General features: G+C 35.6%; 1 protein-coding gene across 1 annotated transcript; it reads right to left on the bottom strand.

The window, feature by feature from the left end:
• Window positions 1-627: 627 nt before the first annotated feature.
• On the bottom strand, window positions 628-20,168 carry LOC146133594 (cyclin-Y-like protein 1). Its single transcript, XM_083396406.1, is given in 10 exon segments — window positions 628-3,467; window positions 10,784-10,946; window positions 14,575-14,668; window positions 15,705-15,777; window positions 15,860-15,979; window positions 16,956-17,049; window positions 17,761-17,864; window positions 19,372-19,406; window positions 19,685-19,759; window positions 20,000-20,168. Coding segments are annotated over 10 exon segments (1,032 nt in total). The 3' UTR covers window positions 628-3,362.
• Window positions 20,169-20,196: the final 28 nt, after the last annotated feature.

Raw genomic sequence — 20,196 nt, 5'->3', positions numbered from 1 at the left:
AAAATAATACACTGTAGATTTAGAAGTATTTTCCGAAGACTAACTTCAAGATGAGTTACACAAACTTTAAATTACTTCAGTTCCCCATTTTTTAATATATTTTTAGTGTTTGATTGTTGCATCACAAAACATAAATCGAAAGGCTATTTCGATTTTAATAATTTAACTAACATTTGATAGGCTTTTTCAAAAACCAAATACTTGACCTGTTATTTTTTTACTTGTAACACTAGGGTCAGCAAAAAGTTTCACGGCATACCTAGTATGTATTCATAAACAGAAAACAAGTGAAGATATAAGCCTATAGCTTGATTCATAACAACGATTCCACAGAAAAGGAAAGCATGCACTACAGCAGTGTTTCTCCGGTGCATCTAAAGTATACAGGATCGTAAGGTACACAAGGATCGCAAAGAGTGTCATAACGAGTTCCTTGCGATCCTCTATATTTTAGATGCACCCGTGTTTTTCAACCTATGGACCGCAACCCAAACTTGGGTCGCCGTTTGACCTGGTTGGGTCGCCAACTGTAGTAGTTTTATATGGCCATGTTTTTTCCGATTGGTTCTGAGCAAGATTTCTCCACCACTTTAAAAAATTCCGGTATACCGCTATAGAAAGGGAGCCCATAAGTAAACTAGCTTATCATTTTTTTATGCATTTAGGTACCCAACGAAAAAACAAGTATTATTTTTAATTAAAAAAGTGGGCTGAATTATTTCGGACTTTCTAAATTAAGAAGATGTGCAGCAGTGTTAATGTTCGCTTTTCCCTTGGAATTTTTTTAATGGAATTTTTTTAAATCTTCTAAACACAATTCTTTTTGTAAATTTTCTCAAAGAATATTAACGACGAAAACCGCTAATCCCTGGTGGTCCGGACAAGAGAAACGCGATTTCGACTTTTCACTTTTTTTCGCATCGGCACAAACGCGGTTCTACTCGCAAGGAAAAAAACAAACAAACACAATCGATGAAAGGCGAGAATAAAAAAAGGCGCAATAAAAATTTGTACTAGAGAGAATTAAAAAGATAGATTTCTTATATGAACGTATAGGGGGGCGGCAAACGGGCGCCGACGCAACAATTGGAAAGCGCGAATTACAGATGGAAAACTTCGGAGATGGAAAAGCAATCTCGCGGTTCATTAACTCGTATCGTCTACGAATTACAAACCGAGGAAAGATAAAACATACAAGTTTTACTTTAAATGTTGCTCTTATTTTTGCCAAAAAAAAGCATGAAAAGATTCGACTTTGTTTGCAGATTACAGCACTAACATGTTTTTACCTGGTAAGCACAGAAACCGAAGAAAGTAAAAAAATGCAAGCTTTTTTTTAAATGTTGCTCTATTTTTTAGGCCGCAAAAATCATGAGAAGATTTGAATGTGTTTGCAGATAAAAACACAATTATCTTTTACCTGAAAAGCAAAATAAAAAAAGCTGATGGATAGTCTTTGAAACAATTAATTTGCCCCTGTGTGAAATAGTTGGCTAAAGATTAAAACTATTACTTATTCGATATAATAGAGAAATATACGAATATTTTAAAATAAACATAATTATGGGGACGGGTTGCGACGTAGGTTCAATACACGTATTATAAATATCAAACGCCAGTAAAAAGTAGGTACGTTTTCGAAAAACGTTCCCAAAATGTTGCCTACTTCTGTGTGGGTTTTGGAATTTCTTCTACGTCTAACTACACAACTAAAACGAATTTATTTTGGTATGACTCATAACTTATGTCTAGTATACTATGCATGGTAGCAACAGCATATTTATTGACTAACTACAAAATTGAACTTATTATGCTCTATGGGGTTTTAACGGGTTGAGAACGTGAAAGATAAGTTCTGTACGTTACAGAATGCCTCGTGAACAATTGCAAAACGGTAGAACGCAAGAGATAAGCTCAAAAATACCGCGCTCTGCCAACCACAAGTTCAACAAGTTCACAAGTCACAATAAACGTAACCAGTTCGCCGCGAAAAATCGTAGAACAATTGATTGGTTTTGATTCAGCATAAACGTTAATTAGACTTTTGATTTGAAACAAAACAAAACAGTGCCACGTTGGCAACCGTTCAACTCCGTTTTGTGACGTCACTGTGTAAGATACGGCGACGTCACAAACGGTCGGAAACACTGAAGAAGAAGTACAACGGAAAGGGTAACACTGGGAGAAAAAGTAAATTCCAAGGGGAAATGATCAGGTTCTGAATAGCGATGTCCGATACTTGGTGCTTTATTCCGATACTATTTTATTGGAAAAAGCACCCACGGTACGATCAGATAACCAAATGACGTCATTTTTTTTTGGGTGAAATAAACAACATTTATTTAATCAAACAGCGCAATGGGAATGATTTTTCAGTTTATTAGACCGAAGTTCCATTTCTTGTTGGCAAACCTATTTTTTTTTTCGATTTGTAATGTAAGATTTTCAAAAAAAACGGTCAAACCGAAAAAGGTTTTTTGGATTGTTAGGCAAAAAACTACTTACGCGCTTAGTTCCCTTGAACATAAAATGTTCTGAAAAAATACCTTTAAAGCGGAAAACTCTTCGATCGCGAACCATGGATGAAATGCTTAAATTAATTTTTTCTCGGATCGGCGCCGATATCACCCAAGTATCGGATCCTATATTATTAGACATACGTAATTTTAAATTAAACTTAAAATAGTAGGAAAGTGACTAAAAAATGTTAGACGGGAATTTTGTTGGGGCAATTTTCGAGTGGCCTATTTTCAATCAGCGTTGTTGTTGTTCCAGTTGCATTTTTATCCCTCGAGGTGGAAAAAGAACAAAAACGCGTCATCACAGGTTTCAAAGGCAGATAAAAAGGAAAACAATCTTGAAAAATAACAAGAGATAAGACAAACAAAAAATAAGTTCAACACCACATCAACCTGAAAGTTCAGAAATTTATAATTTTTCAAAATTTGCTCTATTTAGGTGCATTTCTTTAAAAGGGCGAACTGCTATCTAAGATCTGTATTTTACAAACAAAATGTGCGACAAATATCGTTTCTTAATACCTAGAGAATAAAATTCGACATAAATATTGATTGTAAGGAATACAGGTCATACTACTAGTTCAATTTACTAAAAACTACAGTCCGTAACGAGCGCGATACAACAGAAACAACACAAAAGTGAAATAAACCGTTTTTCAACAACGCATCGGGCCGGAATCGAACTCGCGACCTCAAGAAAACCACGTCAATTTCGGGTTCGAGGCCGCTGCAGTCATCAACCAATCAGCGACATCCATTCTCGCGCTTCGCGTTCCGCTTCGCCTGTTTAAGTCGCGCTCCAACGCTCCCGGCCTTTCAGGGCGGGGCAACAAGGCGGGCCGATTATGACAGAACAACGCTGGTGTTGTGATTGACAGCCAGCTGATCGGCGCTGACCGTTCGACGAAGAGAATGCTTCACTTTGTTTTCACACGAGCGAGAAGTGGCCTGGATGAAATAAGTTGGTGATAAATTGTATTTTTGCCGCTAACACGAATCATACAACTTTCGCACCGTTCTGAATTATATATTCTTACTATATCAACATTGGTTTAACCAATTCCCGCATCCAAATGAAAGCTATAACCTTTGCTGACACAAAGTTACACATTTCCTTGACAAAACCAAGTATATATATCGCCTTGCGAATAAAAATTGTCCAATTTAAAAGTCAAAATGAAATTAAAAAGGCGACAAGTCGTAAAACTCGATGTAAAATAACATCACCAGTTCTGGCAAAACATCTATTCAAACGAGTTTTCAAACTAACCGCACTAATCTGTGTAAAAAAAATATTATTACTTTTGGTAAAATTAATCGATGAACCTAAAATTCATGGACCCCCAGGGGTCGGTGCATCAGTTTGAGACAGGGGCGTATCCAAAAAATCTGTCCCGAATTTTTAACTTAGGGAATTCTCCTATTTTACGTCTGAAGTTAATGAATAATGACGTCATAAAATAGTTAAAGGTATGATGTCATAAAATAGTGATTGTAATGACGTCATAAAAAATAATTAGACATAGCCTATTACCGTCCAGCAAAAGCAAACCTTTAAGACGCAAAGCGAACACGTGCGTCGAAACCGCTGAGTGTGCAGAAAAACCTAAACTAAGACGGTGAAATAAGTGCGATTGATTTTGTTAGAATCATGTTTAGATTATCAGCAGTGCAGTTTCCTAAGTTTCTTGTATGGGACGTCGGTAAATTACAAGCACGCCTTTCGCCACATGTAGATGTAATGCTAAACAAAGATCGTTTTTTCCGGGTGTTAGTATGCCACGATTAGCGCAACATCTGCGTCGAGCTGTGTGCCAAGTCAAAACGATAATATCACTTACGAAGATACGCCACTGGTTTAAGCAAAATCGCAGAAAACTCGCAAGCATTTTAGACTTAAATACGCGTTATTTATTACAAATCAATAATTCTTCCAACTTGAAAGATAAAAGGGGAAACTATGATTTCTGGAAATCTGCTCGCGCAGCGCTTAATTTTCGGTCAGCGGTGCTTGTAAATTACCGGGAGGGGGTCGGGCGGTACTTTTTGATGTGTTCAATGTGTTCCGCCTCTGGTAAATCATGAGGACAAGGCGTAAGTCAACAAACTACTGGCTAGCTTGCGCAAACAGTGACGTGTGTTGTGGCGTGTGTGGGATGGACGACCGTGCCGTGCCGTGTCATTTCGGAAATTCGATGAGTCGATGTTTGTTATTTGGAAAAGGCTATTCACCCGGACAGCAAAGTAGTTAAAATCGACATATAATCACTACCGGGTGCCTAAAAGCCTAAAAGAGCGATCCGGTCAAATAGCCTACAGGCGCCTCCTGAGGCTATTTACCCGGCTAACATAGTAATTTAAGTCGATTCATTACGAAATCATTGAAATTATGCGAAACTCGAAAAACTAAATCTAATACTACCACCACCGAAACTCAAGCCCCAAGCCCAACCCAAATCACTAATAATCACGTATTGGTGCAAGAGTAAAGAGCGATGCGGTCTAATAGCCATTTTCTGTTAACTTTTTGTTGCTTTGAGAAACTGGTGACAAAGTATTTCAACTTGGGTTCAAAGGGCGCGTTTCAGCCTTTAAAGAGTCAAAATCTCTATTTCCACATTGGCTGTCGATTGTGTTCGAGTTAACTTAAATAATACTGTATCACCGATTGGCCAGCTACTTTGTTTTTGTAAATTTGCATCGCAAAAATTACGGAATTATATTTTAGCTATTAATACATCGCTAAAAGGGATGTCTAATAATATCGTGTATACCCGATGACAAGTGGTAATAACCATATTTGCCCGATACTTGATTGGTATCGTTACCTAACCGATATCAAATTAAATAGGAATTTTAGCACAGATATGCGATTTCTTCCTTCAAAGAAGAAACTATCAAAAAATGTTAAATTCACAGCCGAAGGTAACTTAGCCTTATAACCTAGAAATAATGCCATCAGTTTTGGTTAATTGAGCAAAGTAATGACGTCATTTGCTATCGAATCGGGTCGCGATACTTTATTTCCAAAATATCGGGTATCGGTATCAAAATATAATGTCTAGTATAGAATACCCTAATAATACTAGTATGGTGATTAAGTGAGTTTGTAATATTAAAAATCTTTCAACGGACTTCAAACCGCAGATTAAATAGGGCCAAGATTAATTAACATTGTACAATTGGAAACGTAATTGCGCGACACTCTCAGCTCGTGGGAGAGTGGATATATATACATGTGAAGCATCGCATCCCAAGCGAACAATCACTCAGCAGTGGATCCCAAGGGAGAACTAACCTATCTTATTATTATCATCAGCGGATTGCTGGGAGAAACAAGCGCCAAGACCTACGGAGGGAGGGGCGCTTTCAAATGGCATCGACACTCTGTGGAATATTTTACATGTATGGCTAATTTGTAAATCTTTACGACTCTGTGTTGATAATGAATAAAGAGGATAATGAATAACACAACTTCAAAATGACACCTACTTCTAAATGGGATTTGATAATCTTAGTACGACTAACTAAAACCTCCAACCATTATGCTCCAAAGTTACGGCTCATCTTTTTGCTTGAATTTCATGACCGCTTAAAATAGAGGGCGAAGCTCGTGTTCGACCGTTGGGCAGCTTTTTGTGCCGCTAGAAAAAGCGCGATGACTCTTTTTGTTTATTTGTAATGCTTGGCCACTTCCAAAAACTACAAGGCGTCTGTTAAACTACTTGGTCGGTTTGCAAGCTTTCTAAAAGAGGCTATGTAGGCTTTTTTTATAACACATGTCAGTTAACATGGGCTCTTAAAATGTGACAAGGCCCTTTTTTAATCTTTGACAGGTTTATATTGTCCCACAAAAAATGCCTCGTCTCTTTTCAGCTTTGACTTGTAAATATTATCTTACAAAAAGTCAGATTTTTGTTTACCTCGAACAGTTTGATCTATCCCTTAAATTATACAGCCACATCTTTTCACCAATGAGCATGTGTAATGTGTATACTATGATTGCAAAACGCCTGGCCTGTTTTTCAACTCCTGGTCAATTTGACTGGCTGTTTTAAAAAAGGGACGAGTATCCATGATTAACAAGTGCAGGTTTATATTTTGTACCCATTATCTAGATTCTAGTGTACATTGTTACTTTAAGAGGTATAAGGTTATTTTCAAGTCCTTTAGGGAGTGTTGTAATGACTTTGTAGAGCCTTTTTTAAATTACATGACTTTGACGTTTAGTTTTATTTGAATGACTTGACTTGGAGATGACTTGCTCTCATAATGATAGACTGGGACATGATTTGGGTAACGGATGACTTGTATTGCGAAACTACTTGACATTTTTTCGCAAAAGACTTGACCTGGACTCAAGTTACTTTACAACTGAAATGACTTGACTACGACCCAAGTCATTGTAACACCAAAAAGGTCTAAAAAAAAATGAAGATATGCTTCCTTTTAACGGGCCACTACCACCGGCCCATTACATGCGACACGTGCACTTTAACGTACGCGTAATGACCCGGGATTATCTTAATGCGGGGTTTGGCCTGCTCTGGATCTTACCAGGTAATCATTAACGAAGACTATAGCGGCAATGTCAACTACTGGCCAAGAAAGGGAAGAAATCAATTTTTCACGCTTCACACAATGTTGGCCTTTTTAAGCTAAAAATAAAGTTGGGATATACATTATACATGTTGCCCATCATTCTATCGGTAATGAAAATGTGACCTATTATAGAATTTAAATAGTAAGTGGAAAAATGGCATTTCCATACAAATAGAATTAAAATTATCTAATTTGTCAACGCTGCCACCTGAAATTCGGGTTTTGAACGAGAGAAATATATTTTACACTAATGTTTGAGATGAAGTCATGAATTTTGGACAAGTAGACGCACGAAACCTGTTTTGTTCGGTCGAAGAATGTGAAAACTGAAATTGAGTTCAAAAACATTCTAGGCGCCATAGCGTTTTTTTTTGCTTATCTAATCTCTCTTGCTTTAAACAAATTATTCCATTTTCTTTAATCATACACTAGGATTTCAACTAATCCAGTGGCCGAAAATTAAATACTCTTCTCAGAGCTATCGAAGGCCTACTAAGTGAAAACATTACGACAACAGGGGCGGACCAAGGGTTTTTGTTTGGGGGGGAATGAAAATAAAATAAACAATGTATTTACTAGAGATCGACCGATATCCATTTTTTTGACCGATACCCAATACCCGATTTTTTACAATTTTTCAACCGATACCCGATACCGATACTGATTATTTTATCTACCTGGGAAATGTTCAAAACCTGAATTAATTGAAAATAAATTCCTAATAATGTTTTAATTTATATACCTTTATTAATTATTAAACAATTATTTTGCATATTAACTTGGCGTGATGGTAAAAACCAAAATGTTTTTGACAAAAAATTGATAAGTTGTTTGTTGTACAGGAAAAATTATATCATATTTTTGTACTAAAACATCGGCAAAAGTATGGGCCTACATTTACCGATACCGATATATCGGTAGAAGCCAAATATCGGCCGATATTATCGGTAAACCGAAATATCAATCTATCTCTAGTATTTACATATTAAGTTAGCTAAAAGTTTACTTTTTTGAGGGGCATAGCCTAGTGGCCCTGTGATACAACAATGAGCAAAAATAAAACCACACCATTTTTAAATGTAGTACAGTAAATGAACGATACGCCGGTAGGGTTATCACGCGGCGCATAATTATAATGAAAATGTTACTGAAAAACCGGCCGCGGCCAACTAAAAATGACTTAAATGCCACAGTTTTCCGACCACTGATTACTAGGCCTTCATGGACACCCTTCCCCCCTCCCCCCCCCCAAAAAAAAGGAACAGTCCACGCACAATGCAAACCCAAGGGGCTCTCGAAACGCACATTTAAGAACCCCTGCTTTAAACGCAGATTTGAAACCCGAGATCTTTCTTTAGAGCCTTTTAAATCGGCAATAAAAGCTCTGCGTTGATTCGCCACGAGCTTTGACGTAACAATGGTGGCACTTGTGCGACACAATGCCCCTCACACCTTGGGCCTCTTGTTACGTCGTAAACGGCGGACAGCGGGCAGTGTGACGTCAATAATGCCACATTGTTACACGCCGAGGAACGAGAAAGAGTCAACGTGGAAACGAATCTTATCGTGGCAACTTTAGAACGAGTTGGAAGAAACAGGAGGGCAACCAGTGTTTGTAAAGTTTTGAAATGACTTAAGTATCATATGTAAAGTCCAAAGTCATTTTGAATAAATAAAAAGTCAAGCCCAAGACAAGTCATAATTAGAACAAGTCAATTGCAAGTCAAGTCCATATTAAAATTTTAAAATTGGGTAAACTGGTCCGATTAATTATGAGTAGGGCGATTATTTTTTGACCTAAAAAATGAGAAATTTTGAACTGAAAATTTAAAAGTTTTGACCTAAAAATATATTTTTTTGACAAAATTTTGGCCTACAACATATTTTTATTTGAATTACTGTATTAGTGACTTGACGTCGCCAACCACACGTTTTAATTGTTTTATACTGACTACCAGTCGAACACAAATCAGTTATTTTTTTGAATTTATGCAAAACTCATCAAATGCTAAGTTAATGTTTTTGTGATTTAGAAACAAAACAAAACAAGACGCTGTTTATTTTAGGAAAATGTTGTGTAAACAGTTGAAATACTATAGTTTTTTAATTTTGTAAACGATTTATGGGCATTTTTATCGTTTTGACTTGAAATATTTTTGACAAATTTTGACCTAACATGTAAATTTGGACAAAATTTTGACTTTTTTTGACAAGTCAAAAAATAATCGCCCTAATTATGAGCTATACCTTAACTAAACATATCAAAAACACAATATACAGCAAGCAATGTGCAAAAAATAAAATTATAAAAAAAAATGTTTAATGAAAACACTTAATTTAAACCCAAGTCATTTGTCTAAAATATTTAAGTGCACTTAAGTCAAGTCAAGTTATTACAACAGAGCTGCCATACGCCCTTCGTTTAGAGGATTTTCCTTCTTTTTAGTAGAAAAATGACCGGTCGTCCTTCTGTTTCTTGTTTTTTTGCGTTTGTTTAATATTTTTAACACGAATAAATTTTTATTCGACTTTTCGGCATTGAGCCTAAGTAAGTTAATTGACTTTTCGCCGAAAGTATCAGTTCTAATCATTTTTATAACCCTTCAATTTTTAGAAATCTGTTTTTTTTTAATCACTAAATGTTAAAATAAATTTTCTTCGTTTTTTTGTATTTTTTGCTGTTAACTTCGCTGAATACGCGTAAAATTATCCAAAAAGAGCGACAAATTCTTTGAAGGTAAAACTCCATTTACATTGCACTTTGGTCCTCTTTTTAGGCGAATTTTCGGGTAATGGAAAATATTTAGGCGTATGAAATATGCATTTAAATATTATGATCAGTGGAGCTTAAGAGCTTTCGGAGGATTTTTAGAAATTGTACATGCGGGGGCAGACTCCTATACCTCTGAATGGCAAGTACATACCACTCTACGTCATGTCTATATTTTGAAAATTCCACGATGTATACCAATTATAAAGCTCCGGACAAAGAACGGAAAAAAAACGATTCATGTTCTTTCCGGTCCATATAATAAGGCCATATTATAACTCGAACGGAATTTAGATGTTTGCCGAAATGCCACGCTTGATAATAAACCTGACAGCAAGATTTGACTTTCGGGTGTAACATTTAAATGATGATCCTAAGGCAAATAGTATCAGCATTTCGGCTGTCTACAATGCGTGTTAAAACGACCGTAGACAAACTATTCTGTCGTGACTAATTTGCTAGAGGATGAATGATACGGCTGTAGTGGTCAAAGTTCGTTTCCGTAACGGTTGCATAGCTTTAGATTGCAAAGTTTGAACGCTTTAAATATTTTCAAAAGCCTAAATGGTCAATAGGTGCAACTGAAACGTACAGCTGATTTATGTAGGCCACGTATTTTTTTTGTTTTGAAGCAAATAACAAAACAGCGCAACAAAAGTAAGCCGTTTGCGGCAATACCTTTCAGAAATATCAAATACAAAACATTTTAAACTTAAATCTCCTATTTTTTCTTGAAGTTGTGCAATTCAGGCGGCCTACGGTACTTTGTTTGTAAGCATCCCATTCCGGATATAAAGCCTAAAGATCCGCTTTTTGCAAATTTGACGATAGAAAAAAAACAATCGTTTTGCTTTTCGACTTTCAGGACCACGAGGTGTGTCCTTGAACTGACCTCTAACTTGGCGGCGCGCTCGTTTCCTAGCTGCTCGGCGGGAAGGACCAGCTGATGCGCAGTGGCGAGTTTGCGCAGGTCGAAGTAGTACTTGGCGTAGACGCTGCTTGGCACGTTGATATTAAAGTTGAGAAGCTCGAGGAACTGACGCTCCATTTCGTTCCTGGCAAGGAAAAGGAAAACGATGTCATAAAGCAGTGGTTCTTAACCTTTGCTAACCTGCCAGCACTTCAGTTATTTTGCTCTTCAATCTTTTTTGGTTTGGTGAACCCTATATGTTTTTATGACAAACTCATGCACACTGTTAACGTAAAAGATAAACTAAGGTAAAAGGCGATATGAAAAATCATTATGCATATCAATATCATCATGTGAATTAAACCGAGCGTAGCTGCAGAAGTTTAACACACTGTCGATGAGAGTTAGATTATGGCTGCAGGCTGCTTGCGAGGACTATTGCATGTCATAAAACAGCATTCTAACAAACTTGAGAAGAAAAAACAGCATTTAAAAAAATCATTTAAAAAAGAGAAGTCAAATATTAATGGTATATTAAAAGTTTGTGATGCACCCATGCAGGGTTTTTTTAAGGTTTGGTTTGGGTGACCGCTAAGTAGTTTTAAAAGACCGCAAGTGTTTGTATTAAATACCAAAAAGAAGTCCAAAATTTAGGAAACCGCTGGAGAAATTTGGGGGACCGTTTCGGTTCCCCAAAACTCCTTAAAAAAACACTGCACCTATGTATACCTATCCGTACTGGTGCAGTGGTGCACCCCATGTACATTTTGATGCACCCAGGGGTGGTTGAAGAGCGCTGATTTAGAAAACGTTCGTTAAACCCCAAATAAAAGGGCGTAGCTTTATGGAATCCCAAACCATTGGCAGCAGGTTTCTGCTTGTCGATCACTGTTCCGCTGACGTGTATATAAACTATAGAACTTACGTTTAAAAACCCGAGTAAAACTAGGATCAAACATTAATAAAAAAACGTTTTTTAAACTTTGAGTTTTAATGTTAAACTGAACCCCAAATAAAAGTTTCCAGGGATGACGTCCTAAAGTTACGTCACACGTGACGTCATAAAAAAAATAATTTTAAAAATATGTTTTGTTTCTCTGGCAAACTCGTCCACAAAAAAGCATGTCATTGTTTGGTTTAAATAGGAAATTTTATTAGTTTGAAAGGATACCTAAAGCCTTGGCATATGAAACAGGTTTGCATGTTGCTCGAAATAATGGCATTCATAGTGTAACTGGACAGAAATTGCAACAAAATATACGTTTGCTGATAAAGGTCAGCAGAAAAATTTTGGTCTGACAAAAATCTGCCAAAAATCTGGATAAACTCGTTAAAAGTGTTACTACAATGTAGCATATGAGGGATTAAAGGGCAACTTGCCATGTGTGGCAAAGTCAACAGCAAACTGTAACACATACATAGTATGATTGGCAACTTAGCATTGGCTTGTATCCAGTCCATTATCCAACAACCACTTCACAATCTGGTAGATTTTTTGGGACAACACTGGGCCCAGACATTCAAAAGAAAGTCTACAATTTTTATGTCAAATCTATGATTAATGAGTGGATGTTTGTTCTGCAATGTATTCACGACTTCAATTCAGGGTAGGACTCTGAGCACTATTATTGCCAACAAATTTGACACATTACCTATATCAAAAATGTGCCTTATACCCTAACAAAGGAAGATATAATCTTTGCACTAAGCATGAAATAGGTGTGGTTTGCAACTCACACATCCATTATTTATTTTGAGGTCTCCACCTATTTTTTAAAGTCAATACTAGTTGGAACCATATTAAAATAGGCATACATCTACTCCGAAGGACTATGAAAAGAGTAAACATGAATTGTTGGTCAGACACGTTGGCAAGGTAGCCTAAGAAAATCGAAAGCTGACAAAAACAGTGACATCAAGTTATGAACAGCCAGTGTGCTGTCAATGAATTTGCCTGAGCGCTGTGTTTGTTTGCCTGTTGTATGTGAATTGTATAGGAGTGTCTCCTTGCATTGAAACCAAAATAACCCTGACCTTTAAAGATGATGTAGAATGCTAAACCTGACATATAATAGGCCTAGTGGTGTAAATATGTCTGTAATCCAGCAGTTTAGTGCATTGTTAGGCATTACTAATTTAAATATTATGATTACAATACATATTTGGCTTTATGTGCATGGTTGAAGAGTATATTCTCAAAATTTAGGCAAAAATATGTTTACACTACATACTGGGAATTGAAATGGGTTTAGCCAGTTTATAACAACAAAATCATGAAAAATATAGGATAAAAAAGTAGTGAATAGGTACAACAAAAATACAAAAAGCGATAGCAGTTTGAAGTTATCAGGGATAAAGTGGTTTCTGTAGATGCATAACTTTGTAGACTACTGCCTTTTATTTTAAAAGTCAGGATATATGGAATGTGAACTGCTTATGGATGTTGTCTTGAAATTTATCCTAAATGACAACTTTTGCAGCAATTGAAGGAAAAAACACACAATTAAGCAAGCAAAGTAGGTAGATAAAACTTCGAGGTCTCAAAGCGGAGTAGACAAAAGTCAACAGGGAAACACCAGACTGTGTGAACAGTGGAACCCATAAAAACACATAAAGCTAAATAAAAAACTTTAATACCATTTCTATGAATTTCTCCCTAGTTTTTAATATGTTCCAGTCATAGTAAACAGAAAAAATGACACCACATCCACCATTAACAAAAAAATAAAATTTCGTTTTGAATTGTACACAAAATGCTACCTACTTCTGTATGGGCTTTAATATTTATTCTCTGTCTGCGTAACCTCCAGACATTATGCTCCAAGCAAAAATGTTTTTTTTTCTATTTTTATTGGGGGAATAAACTTCTACCAACGAAGATATTTTAATAAATTCCATACAGTCCTCTAAATAAAAAACTGAAATCGTTTGTCTGTGTATTTTATTCTAGTTTTCACAATTTTCCTGCCATTCTAAAATAGCAAAAAACTGTTTTCCATCCTATTTTGAAAGCAGGAATAAACATATCAATATAGACTTTGTATTGATTTTCATGCAGCCCTGTTGGACAGAAAGGTTAGTCAATTAGCGAGAAGTGCACACATAGCACATCCTCGCATTTCCAGGTGTGCCAGGGTACCCCAGATTCCCACACAGTTAGTATATCAATAAATCAATAAACCCGCTTAATTAAGCAAGAGTCGGCTGAGCGAAGAAAAGGTCACTGGCAAAAAATCAATGTTCCACAAATACACCGCTTTTGTACAGAACCCAACCCGGAGAAACAAACACATAGCACTGCCACTGCCCACAATGCAATTAAACAACAGTGATTCGTTTTTAACTTCTCGTGCTTGTCGATTTCAAACTTTAAAGAAACTTATAAAAACATCAAAAATACTTTCATTTAGAAGTTTGTCATGTAAAATTCAATTCATACCGTTTAAAGTATGTATATATTTTTTTAAAGCAAAAAAAATAAGCAATATTTTTTAAACAGAGTTTAGGAATCCTGTGTATCTGAGATTAGTCTTGAACCATATTACACAGTTTTGGCATATTATACCAATGAAGTATTGAATGGTGTTGCTAATTCAAGACAAATTACCTTATTAATTAACTTTTGGTCTTAATCGTTTAACTAAGTTTTGTAAAAAATATGCTGAAACACAAATTATTAGGTAACTTTTTATTTCCTTTACTATAAAAAGAACAGTTTTTTAGTTTTTGCTATTGTGAAAGTAGTTTAAAAAAATATGCAAAAAGTCACTTACATATCTTCAACTGAAATGTCCTTGAGTATTTGGCAGTAATCGACGTTCCAAACCGCTTGGTCGTCCCACACTTTTGAAGCAAGCAGGATGGCACCTGAAACATGTATTTGTAACTCTTCATGAGACCAAAAAATGACAATAAAAAGCTTTAACATGGCATTCCAATTAGTGTTTGGTGTTAGGTGGCCAACAGTGGCACATCCTTGTCACATGTGTCTGGCTTGCATTTTAAGAAAATTATAGATATTGATCTGACACTTACTGAATGTTACTCGTTGCCATTGATTGCCTTAGTATGGATACTACTTGGGATGCCCAATGCCTCACATTTTATTCTGATATCGATACGCGATACTTTGGACAAAAAGTATTGCGATCCGATCGGATACTAAATACCAATTACTATGCTTAAACAAGCAAAGTATATGAAAATTAAATGTTTAAAGGTAATGATTTTGTTTTTTAGGCTAAAATTTGCTTTAGTATTCCAAAGTATAGTCATCTTTCTGGTTGGTAAACTACTATTTTTTAATAAATTTATCTTTTATAAGGTAAAATAGCTGCAGTTGATCACAAATTATGGCCGGAATTTAAATATTAATTTGGTATCGGATCAGCACAGATTCCACCCTAGTATAGGATGAGTACCGATAATGACTACTTGCAATGATATCAGCTCTAACAGGATATTATCGGACATCACTAGATACTACAGTACATGCGTTTCACACCAAAACTGCATGAATGTGAAAAGAGAAACATACACGCCAATTTAAATATCCCAGTACTTCTATGGAGGTGTTCATAACAACTGAAAGTAAATTTCGGAATTAATGCAGCGAAATCGTTAAGCAAATTTGCATTCATTTTCATTTGTTTAATGCAGTGGCTGGAAAGGTTTTGACAAATTTTATGGTCATGAACTTTACTTTAAAACCAGATACAATGGGGACATATCTATTTTTGTGTGTGGTAACTGGTAAACATGGTAACTGGTAACACATGTCTGTGTAATAACCATAGGGTTAGAATAAGCACATGCTTACAACAATAAATCAGGCTTACTGTGATTATATAGTTATACACATTTACAGTGCACATTAACTTTAGTCCAAAAGCAAAACCCTCACCAAGAAGAATTCTTTTCCAGTTAGCTGGACAAATACAAATCTCTGCGTACGTTAAAAGGCGTTCCACATAAATCTGAAAGCAATAGGAAACAGATAAAAAATTAGTACCTGATTATTATCTGTACATCCTTTTCAACCATGCATGCAAAACTCACTAAGGTCACGATTGTGCATTCGGCGGTCAGTTGTGCTGCGCTAAACAAAGTTCGGATAAACTTGTAGATGTGTCTGTGATCTGGCTTCTGTGATGCATAGTCCGATGGTACTCGTTCGTGCTGCAACAATCAAATACAGGAAGCACAATAAGGGGACATAAGTTCAAAATCAATCAAGCTTAAAAAAAGTAAATTTTGAATTTTAGTAAAATGGGTATAACATGATTGGTAAATAAATATTGGGAGCATTGGTAAATATCAAATGTTTAAAATTGAGTTCCATTTTTAACGTGGGCTTAATGTTCCTGATTAATATATAACCTTATTGCCGACACCATATTCCCAGCAGTTTACATAGAACCACTAAACTATCACTCTCTTTTTGTAACTATCTGCAGTATCGACTCCATAAAAATAGATCTTGTTGAATTATTAAATAGGGAGTTAAGCTGAATGTGAGTGGATAGGCACAAATTAAGCAGTTAAACCATTGATTGTCAATACTTTTAGGGCTAGTGGGCTATTTTTTTCAATTGAACGGAAACTTAACAAATAACAAACAACCACAAACAAGATGGTTATTGGCAACTTATTTTCCATTTGTTTGCAACTGTTCGCTAAAATTTATTAAAAAATGCACTTTTCATATCTTTATTACCTAATAAACAACCATTTAACATGGTTTTATTATTGTAATAGCTCAAAGTAGAACATCAATATATTACAGAATAGTCTGTTTGTATCTAGATAATGAAAATATTACCTTTTATATATTTGTTTGGTTTTCTACTTTGGTGAAAAACTAAATTTTCTAACATGCAAATATTTAATTTAAAAAATGTTACAAAGGCGATACCACATCATTTGAAATGAATTGTAATGCATGGCTACATCAAAAATAAACAAATAAGCAGTAAAATAACACGGTTTTATTGCAAATTTTTTTATGGGCCCTCATAGCGAGACTTTTTAGAACAACGTGTAAGGTCCCTGATAGTTTAAAACCTAAAAAATAAAGAGAAGCCAAATTGTGAAACATATATGTTAAGAAAAATGAAGCACTGTATCAAATTGTTTACTACAGTAGCCCACTTACAGTTAAGGGGTGAAGTTTTTCGTCAAAAATGTCAGGTTTGTGTCTTTCTTCCTCGCGTGGGTTCTTTATGTGGTAATATACAGCAAGGGCAACACTAAATTAAACAAAAAGACATAGTTCGTTAAATGTATCCTCGTTTATAAACTGCAGCAAATCAAGTTGTAATGATTTAACTTTCTGCAAATCAAGTAAAACTAGATAGGAGTAAATAGCAAGTAAAAGTAGATAGGAGTAGAAAAAGTAAAACTAGATAGGAGTAGTAGAGAACCATAACAACCAAAAATGAATAAGTTCGGCAAAAACAAGATATGTCCCGAAAATAAATTTTCGGCCCATATAATTTTTTTTGTTACACTAGGTTTTAGATAGTTCGCAAAGGTTTTACACGGAAACAAATTGTAACAATGTTAGCACAGTCCTGGTATGGCCGGAGGTCGTGAGTTCGAACCTCAGCACAGACTACATCTTTTTCTAACCTGCCTTGCTTGAATCGTGATTAACTGATATGGTTAATCTGTCAAAGACTTCAACCAATATTGTTAGCATTAATTTGAAATTATGCAAACCATATTCAAAAAAGGTTTCCATATACAAAAAAAAAGGTTTCATTTAAAAACCTATACTAAATCCGGTTTTAGAAACAGGAAAATACATTAAATAAAACTTTGACAAAACTATCTCTTGAAAAACAGAGTTTGGCTTTTTGGGTAACAGCACAAAAAGATTCAGTTTGATTCATGACAAATTATAAGCTGTTATTTAAAATTTCAGACCTATTAAACAAATGGTGCAACTATAAACATACCACTTTATAGATGCCTTTATATTGGGCTGACTGACTGTGCTATCGTCCAAATAAATCGTTGAACACGAACTTCTCCGCTTGTGTTGGTTTGCGCCAGGGGAGGTCTTAAAAGCAAACACAGCACTATCACAAAAGTTTTCTTCTAAATCAAGTAACAAAATTTGTTTTCTTTGTTTTAGTGAATCATACATGCTGTACAATTAAGCATACAACAAATAAAAACAAATTGTATATTGATCGATATATATATATTATATACAAACTTGTATAATCTTCAGGTAATGTGACTATTTATTGTGACAAGTTTGAATCATCCTAAACCAGGGGTTCCCAACCTTTTTACAATCTCGTACCACTTCGACGCTGTGTAGTGCCAAGCGTACCACTTCTTTTAGAACAGTGGTTCTTAACCCTTTTTTTACCGCGCCCCCTTTGGTAATTATCCTGTGTCTTGTGCCCCCTTGGATATTAAACAATATTACTAAATAAATTTGGTATTTTTCAAATAGGCCTACATAACAATCAGACAGCATGAAAATAGAAAAGTTAACTCTTCGTGCCGCGTAGCGCGAAAAAAATTGCTTGGGCTTGATATATTGGTTTACATCGAGCTGATTTTGACAGACATATTGTGAAAAAAAAACGCAGCAATCGTTTTTAAAAAAAAGTTTGATGGCACCCAATGCAAAGGTTATTTACTGCAAATGATTATAAATTGGCGCAAAAATGTCTGAGTTCTCCCCAATTAGTAAAGCGCAAATATTTCGTAATTTGCGCAAGTGCAAAATGTTTTCTTAGTTTTGTTGTTAAAATTGGAACACAGTTTGATGAGAGGGTGGCATGGTGCACAACCTAGATCTTTCTCTACCATATCATACTGTTAAGACTAAACACAATCCGAATTGACCGTAATAAATAGCAAATATTGTCCCCAAATTCGAGAACATATATTAAAACATAAGTAGCCTCAAAGTTCGCAAATCGCAAAACAATGATTCATTTTTCTTCAATTGCCGTACTTCTCTGAACATGTGTACTTTTGATGTTATGCATAAGACAACATACAAGCAGATTTAATAACTAACGCAACATGGAACTGATAAAATCATTATAAAAAGTTAAATATTGGAGTAGAGCTTGAGCCCAACTAAGAAGTGCTTGGCGCCCCCCGGTTAAGAACCACTGATGTGAACAACTATTTTGATTGAATCATACTTTTACCTATTTTTAGCTTACAACTAGCATTGTTCAATGCGATTTGTATATTAAGCTATAAAACAGATGATATCTATCAAGAGCACCTATTTGACATAATTAAACCCCTCTGTCCTACAGCGTTGAACGGCTTTTTAAAGCACCAGTGCTCCTTGTTGACAATTCACATAACCTGTATTTTGAAGCTCATAATGGTACGAAACAGCAGGGATAGTTACGTAGCAATGAATAGGCTTCAGGATTTTTTGTTGTTGTGAAAAAACAGAAAAACAAAATATAAAAATGGTGAATTCTGTTTTTTGTAAAAAAACTGGAAACTACTCGCGTACCACCTGAAATACCTTCGCGTGCCACTAGTGGTACGCGTACCACAGGTTGGGAACCCCTGTCCTAAACAGATGATGTGGATCAAGTTAACCTTTTTGGCTTTTCTATTCATTATCAAGCAACATTACAGATCCGTGCATAGTGTACCCAAGTATATGCAAATTAGCACAAAAAGTTAAAAAAATCAATAAACTTCTACTTACAGTTTGCAGAGAGGCTTTCATTTGGTCTTGAACTGCAGAAATGTTTACAAAGGTAAAAATCACAACAACTTTATAATAGGTTAATAAAACATACTGCACATACTTTAAACTAAATGCAGTTTAACTTTATAAAAACATTTTACTGAGTAATCAATCATTGAAGTAACTTTGTAACTTACTTTCTGGTTGTGATTTGCTGATAAAAAGTGTTGTGGGCAACGGATGGTCAGATGGTGTTAATGTTTGCTCAATATCTGAAAAAAGTAAATTTGCTGCAGGTCAAAATAATTTATCAGGACTTCTAACGTCAAAAACTGATAAGGCTAAAGTTTGACTCATCTGCTTAAGATCAGATTTAACATCGATATTGGTGAAAAAATGAGAATCTAGTCTAGTAAACAAGAAACTGGAGATATTGTATAATGATGCCAGTTAAATGTCAAATAAACTTCCCGTCGTATTTATAAACAAGTCACTTATCCACTTTCACCTACCATCGGGCTGTTCCCTGTCACTTATATGTTGCAATCTCGAAGAATTATTGCCATCAGTCACTTGCAGAGAGTTATTTCCAGTCCCGGCACGCTTGTATCCTTTCTTGCCGTCTTTCTTTGGCTGTTTTGGAGACGACGCTGCCAGGCAATTACACTGTTTGTTTCCCATTCTTGGGGAAGGGGGGCTTACAGATTAT

The sequence above is a fragment of the Ascidiella aspersa genome, chromosome 9 (assembly GCF_963924565.1).
Source record: "Ascidiella aspersa chromosome 9, kaAscAspe10.2, whole genome shotgun sequence".
Taxonomy (NCBI): domain Eukaryota; kingdom Metazoa; phylum Chordata; class Ascidiacea; order Phlebobranchia; family Ascidiidae; genus Ascidiella; species Ascidiella aspersa.
This window is presented reverse-complemented; position numbering and strand designations above follow the sequence as displayed.